The 7,560-nt window shown below is 35.5% G+C and overlaps 1 protein-coding gene across 1 annotated transcript; it reads left to right on the top strand.

Moving 5' to 3' along the window:
- Window positions 1-5,731: 5,731 nt before the first annotated feature.
- On the top strand, window positions 5,732-5,923 carry K441DRAFT_578186 (uncharacterized protein; the record flags this gene model as incomplete). Its single annotated transcript, XM_067644281.1, has 1 exon — window positions 5,732-5,923. A coding segment is annotated over one exon (192 nt), but the record flags the coding sequence as incomplete, so codon positions are not given.
- Between the last annotated feature and the right edge of the window lie 1,637 nt (window positions 5,924-7,560).

The raw sequence follows: 7,560 nt of genomic DNA on the forward strand, positions 1-7,560 counted from the left end.
CTAATACGCTAACTAAAAGGTAATATAATAGAGAAAGAATAATAACTCCTTAAAAGAACCTGAGCTAGGTAGAGAACTTTACTATATCCCAGAATCTTATATTATAAAGGTTATAACGGTAATAAGCATCGCCATTACAGCTATTATACTAGTGGCTATAATTATATTATTATACTATATAAGCTCGCCGGGAGCTAGGCTAGGCATAGTTACCGCCTATATATTAGTCTTTGTAGTTAGCATCGCTCTATTCTCCGCATAAAGAGTAGAGGTTTTTATAGCTACTATAGCGTAAGTTAAGACTTTGATTTAAGTATAAATATCTCTTCTAAAGTAATTTACTAATTATATATCGGACTTACGCAGATTTAGAGCAATCTTAGTAGTTTTTATAAGTGGGGATTTAGCAAAACCAAGATAGTAATAAACATTAGTATGGGCTTGTAAACTTAGTTAGACAGGATATAATCTATTTAGTAATTAATTTAATATGTTTTCTCCCTAAGATATATAGAAGAATTAAGGTACTCTATATAAATGTATCTAAACACTAAAGAAAATGCATTAGGCACTCTATGCAAATATATTTAAATACCTAAGAAAATATATTAGGTTCTCTATATAAATACATCCAAACACCTAAGAAAATGTATTAGGTACTCTATATAAATGAAAATAAACACACCCTTAGTATCTGTAGAGAGCGATTACTATATCCTAAGGAAAAGTCGTTAAAGGCCTAGATTGTGGGTGGGACCCTAAAATGGCTTCATGCAGGATCTAATGTGCGGGGTAGGCTGAGGTAACTAGGCGAATGCTATTGGGCGCCAGGACGTAGTGCAGGAATATTATAACCCTCGGCAGTTAATTGTTCGCTAGAAATAATAGATAGTTCAATCTTTAGTCCCAATTTCGCTAGATTATATTATAAGTTTAAGTTAGATTGCTCTAGGGTAGATTTTAAGACCTTTAGATATAGAGAAGCAAAAAAAGCGGCCGAGCTTTTCCTAATAGGGGTAATAACTCGTCTCCTCCTTTATAAAGTACACCACTATATTAAAGATATGCGGGTAGGCTAGGCAAATAAACTAGAGGAGGATAGTAAGAAAAGGTAGAGAAGCTAGTAAGGCATACTTAATTTAAATCTTTTGCGATAGAGAAACGGGTAAGTTTTAAATATTTTGTAATAGAGAAATGGGTAAGTTATCTCTATCTAGCCTAAGTAGGCCAAGAAACAATAAAAAAGTCTAGGGAGGATAGTGAGAGAAGGTAGAGAAGCTAGTAAGGCATAGTTGATTTAAGGGTATATTTAGTTATAAGTTTAGATTAAAATAAGGGCTTTAAAATGGAGTCGATCTAAAGCTCCAATCTAATTCTAAGGCGACTATTTGGTTGAATTCTAACGTAGGTTACTAGGTTATAACGGTCCACCTAGTGGGTTAGGGTTGTAGGTCGGTGGCCGCTATAATGGAGGCCCATTTAGGACGCTGCCCGCTTATACCTATCGTGAGTTCGAGACGGATTTAGGCGTGGACTACCCTAGATTCATAGAGGTGCAACGGTTGATCGGGGAAAACGGCAAAGTTTTAGCCGCCGGTTTGTCGTGGCAGCTCGTTAATTGACTCTCCGCGTCGCTTCCGGGACAAGGGTTTAATTATACGCAGCGTATTGCCGCCCAGTTCGGCTTCGACGGGTTACCACTAACGTACATGCTCCGCATGACAGAAATTTCTTTCTATAGCGTCGCAGGACGTGTTATAGCCATTAATGGCTTAATAATACCGACACCTACATTCCTAGAACGCCCTAATGTAAGGGCCTAGGAAGATCTAAGATGTATAACAGAACACTAAAATACTGCCAAATGACCGCCTTTCTAATTAGGAAAAGCGGTTTCCTATTGCAAATTCCAGTACCCTGCTAATTTTTCATTTTAACCCCCCTATAGGAGGCTGGGCCTAGGGTGTTATATTTGCTATAAAACCCTACTCTTTGCCAGATGGCTATGCAAAGATCTATTGTACCTTAACGGCGAAGTTTATGTCACTTTTTAGGCATATATTGCGTAACTAATCACACTAGCCAACTATATATACTCGCACGACTGCTCCCTTATTGTGTATACTTATATACCGTCCTTAGTAAGTAAAACTACGCCTTAATAAGGAAGAAATACAACAGATTCCTTAATATATTTTCTTAGGTGTTTAGATATATTTACATAGAGTACCTAATGCATTTCTTAGGCGTTTAGATACATTTGCATAGAGTACCTAATGCATTTCTTAGGCGTTTAGATATATTTATATAGAGTACCTAATATATTACGGACCTTATAACGGCAGTAATGGAACTACTAAGAAGAGACTTAGATAACTTAGTTATTACAATATAGGAAGCGCTTAAAGCGATTAATAAGGGCTAAGTAAGTTATATAGGACATTATATATTTATATACCCAACGTACTAAACGTAGCAAATATACTTATATAGCGAACGTACCTAATGTACTAAACGTAGCGAATATACTTATGTAGCGAACGTACCTAACGTACCAACATACTAAGTGCATTTCTTAGGAGATAGGATGTGTATTTAAAGGACCACAGTCCCTACCTAGATAGTTCTCTTCTTTGTAGTAAATCTTAAAATATAATTAGAGTTAATCTATTAGGCAACCACTCTACCAATTATATTATATTCTTGTTAATTGTTTAATTACCTATATACCTAGCCTATTAACAAGTCCACCGTAGTATTTCCTATAAGGCTTTGTTATATAATGCATTTTCTTAAGTATTAGATACATTTAGGCTGGATACCTTAATTCTTCTATATATCTTAGGGATAGGGGTACGCGTTATATAGTAATAGCGATTTAATACGTATTATTATATATAAAATCGGTATTTCCCACTTTATTACATTTACATTATATATTATAGAATTTAAATTCAATAGAGATTTAGTATTAAGTAATTATAGCAAGAAGGTTAAATCTGGTTACGTAATGCTAAGTTTGGCCCATATATTTACAAACCGTTTAACTAGGGGTAGTATAACGGGCTTATATAAATGCTTCTAAACCGAAGCTTGTAGATTACTACTATATAAGAATACTAAGCTAAGGAGAAGAAGGAGAAGAAGACTGTCGAAGACTAATAAGATATAAGGGGTTACTAAGGCGCTAGTGGTAAGTAAGCTAATGGCGATTTTCCATACTGGGCATGGAAAATCCTAATTGGTTAGCTCTATAAGTAGTGCTAACAGATTGCCCAGAAATGCGGCAAATTGCCCTAAAACGGCAATATAGCAGGTAACGCGCCCTAGCACCGTCACAGGCAGCTTACCGATTAAGAAAGGCTTAACTAGGAGGCTGTAATTATTACTAAAGATTACATTAAGTTAAAAAAGCGCCAGCTAATAAACCTACTATTTAATTTACTATATAATTGGATCTCTTTTATTACTACTAAACTTAACATTAAAAGCCTGTCTAGAACGTCTATTTTATATATTAAATTAGTACGTGTTATAAAATCGATTAATAATACGTAAAATATAAAATAAAAGTGTTATATATATATTATAATTACCCAGTCCGCACCCCTACTTAGGGAGAAAGCATATTAAATTAATTACTAAATAGATTACATTCTGTCCAACTAAGTTTGCAAGCCCATACTAATGCTTACTACTATTTTAGATTTACAAAATTCCCGCTTATAAAAACTACTAAGATTGCTCCAAATCTGCGTAAGTCCGATATATAATTAGTAAATCACTTTAGGAGAGATATTTATACTTAAATTAAAGTCTTAACTTACGCTGCGGTGGCCGCGAAAACCTTTACTCTTTATATAGTTAAGAATAGAGCGATACTGACCGCAAATACCAACGTATAGGCGGTAACTATACCTAGCCTAGCTCCCGGTAAGCTTACATAGTATAATAATATAATCGCAGCCACTAGTATAATAGCTGTAATAGCGATGCTTATTACCGTCACAACCTTTATAATATGAGATTCTGGAATATAGTAAAGTTCTCTATCTAGCTTAGTGTCTTTTTAAGAGTTGTTATTCTTTCTCTATTATATTGCCTTTCGGTTAGCGTATTAACCATTAACTATATATAGGTACTGTAGCCTTACCCTTAGTACCCTACTAAAGTTATCCCTCAAGAAACATAAAAACGGATTATCACCCTCCGCTAGTCTTAATGCTATTATATCTGCCTTATTATGCTTAGTGAACACTTTAGTTCTATACCGTAAGGAAGCGCATTTACAGTCTAGCTATTAGAAGAAAGTTTATATAGCGCGTTTAACTAGCGGCTAAAATTTTAGAACTTAGCTCTGGAGGATTAATATCTCATCTATAATATTTATTAGTCTTATTATCTTTAAAGCCGTACTAGAATGCTGCATTTACTTACAGTAATCTTTTATTAGTATCTTTATACTTAGGAGAAGTGCTTTCTTTTTAGACTCGATAGTCTTATTATTATTATTCATATTTCCCCAATAACTTACTAGCAATGCCGCGGATTTCCCCCCTATATTATACCGATTGAGCTTATTTAAAAGATCTTAGTTTTACTATATCTCGCTCTGTAAATAGAGAAGAATTTAAGCTATGCTGCTATTAAATCTACGATAAATAGTAAGCTCCGCGTTACTTGCGATAAATCCGGCTAGGGCTATATAGTTAACTAATATTAGTATGGTGTTATATTCCAGCGCGGTGACGTTAATATTAGATAGATTGACCGTTGGCAAAACGGTATTGGAGTTTTAAGATATATCGCTAGAAAGGCTAAGCGCTTATCCCCGGCATATAGGGAATGGCGTAGTATAATAAACCTAGGTACTAGATTGGGAGCTAAACGGTTAAGAGGACGCCTGTTAAAGGGAAGAGACGCTTTAAGTAGACGGGTAACAGCCTTTTTGCGTGGCACTGAAACGCCAAGCCAGTAAACCACGTAGCTGGCTTAGTTATAGAAATAAGGGCTATAGCTAGATCCTTACTATTAATTAAGAGCCAAATAGTGCTTCCACGCAGCCAGAGTATGGAAGCACAGAGATCACCGCTAGAATTTCGTATCTATCTTTTTAAGGCCAAGTTCTAATCAATTTGATCCGCTGTTAATACTTTATATCGCCTTAAAACCTATACCATCGTTACGCCCTCCGCCTTAGCTATAGTCGTCACCTCTACTATTTTAAATCGCCTCCTTTACCTTTTTAACGATTACAGCACGCTATTAGACGTTTAAAAAACTAGATCTATATAAAAGTCTCCTTAATACAACTCGCAAAAGCTGGTTTTTTACTACATACCTATTAAAAACAAGCTATCTTATATTAAGTGCTATCGTATTAAAGTAAAAAGAAAGCGCGCCAGATTATCGACCTAATGGCGGCACTCTCACTCCAGTGCCTTCTCCTAGTAAGGCAGGTCACCTTTAAGAGTACTATTAAATAAATATTAATAAACTACTTAATACTCGCTAGGGTGCGAAGTTAGCGTAATAAAAAAATTTCATTAATACGCCGGCTATATTATAACTACATTACCTACTACCTTCGCTTAGGCAATACGATTATCTATTTAGGGAGGCCATTAAGGGAAACTGGGATACGAAAACTACCTGACGTATAACTACCCGGCAGATATTACTTAAGCACATTTATAAGGAGAGGCGTTTTACTGCTAACCTATTGTCACTAATAAGCTTCTTTAACCCGCAAGGGATTCTAGAGTTAGTACTGCACAGCTATTTAACTAATGTAATAGAAAGGAGTAAGGACGAGGACAAGGACAATAATAATAATAGCGAGTTTAATAACGACCTAGATACATTACGTGCCTATTTGCTGGTAATAGCAGCTTTAGAAAGCGATGCGTGCGAAATACACTAGTTAGTGCAGTTCTGCACAAGGGTCTAGCTATTGTCATTTAATAAGGTAGAGTAATAGAGATAGAAGTTTTTTATATTAATAGTAAGAGAATTCCCTAACGGGAGATTTAAGAACTAGACGAAGTGCTAGAAGCTACTTCCCCACATTAAGTCTATATTGGAGGGCGAACTAGCTAATAAAGAATTACTAGGAAACTAGGCGTAATTACTAAGTAAACGCTATATAGTATATATAGATAAAGGGGAGCTATAAACAGCTAAGAGTATGGCAATGAAAGCGATAACAACCAGGGAGAGAATAGTAGAAAGTAATAATCTTTATACCCTAATAAGCACTAGCATTGTGGCGTCAGTGCTATAATATTAGGGAAAGCGTAAAGCGGTAGAGGAGATAAACTAGTAGGCGCTAAAGGGAAGAGAGAAGGCGCTAGGAAAGGAGCACCCCAATATACTAACCAGCGTATACTACCTAGCTTTTCCTTTTTATTAACAGCAATAATACAAAGCTGCTTTAGTACTATATTAAAGGGCAAGTAGCGGATATAAATATACACTTAGCCTAGAGTATCCTACTACTATTACTTGCTTTAAGCACTATTCGTCTCTAATTTAGGAAACGCAGTATAGCTAAAGGCTATTTATTCCTATAAGATGCGCGCGTATAAGGTTAGTATAATACTCTATTATTTATATATCCTAGTTAGCGTATAGTAGTAAACAGTATATAGGTAAGGTACTTTAATAGGTTATAGATTAGCTTTTATCTATTAGTATATAAGCGCCCTTAGAGTATATAGAAGGTATTAGTTTAAGGTTAGTTTAGGTTATATATTGCCACTACTAGTAGGGAGGGTAGCCGACCCACTCTGGCTATACTTTTGTTAAGATAGAGGGTAATATATACGTTTTTATAGTATAAATGGCAGCAGCAGTAGCATTAAACCGCTTCGCACCGTTATTATCGCCTAGGTTATCACCAGCAGCAAGCTAAAGCAACTCACTATCACGTTCTAATGCGTCCTAACGATTGTGAAGCGCGTTATAACTACTATCTAATACCTCTATATTATCTCGAAACCTTATAAGACGCTTAGAAAACTATCTGTTAATATAGATATATATAAATCTACCTCTACAGCAGCTAGCGATATACGGCTTTTCCTACTCTATAAAATCTGGGAAAAACACTTACTTTTATTATGTCTATAATAAAGTAATAAGTATATAATAGATAGTTACTTTAGGAGAATAGAGCAACAATAACCTCCTTAAATTTTATAAGGAGAATTGCCTCCTAGTAGATACAATATTCAATATAATTAATAATATTCCAATATTATCGCCACTATTACTACTACCCTTTATAAGCCCGCTCTAAGAACGCCCATTAAAATACGCTACTACTACTCCTTCCCCTCTTACCTTAACCGATACACCTACCTAGCTATCGCCCTTCTTCCCTCGCCTAGTTTCTCCTGTCCGTCCCTTATACGCTACTATTACGTCTTGCTCTTACCTAATATTACTATTACCGCTAGCGAAGCCTCGTCAATCTTTAGCCTCTACACTACTAGCACTAATAACTATACTATATACTTCTAGAGCCTCCCTACTAGTACCAGTGACTACTCTATTACA

The sequence above is a fragment of the Cenococcum geophilum genome (genome assembly GCF_001692895.1).
Source record: "Cenococcum geophilum 1.58 unplaced genomic scaffold K441scaffold_45, whole genome shotgun sequence".
In the NCBI taxonomy this organism is placed as follows: Eukaryota; Fungi; Ascomycota; class Dothideomycetes; order Gloniales; family Gloniaceae; genus Cenococcum; species Cenococcum geophilum.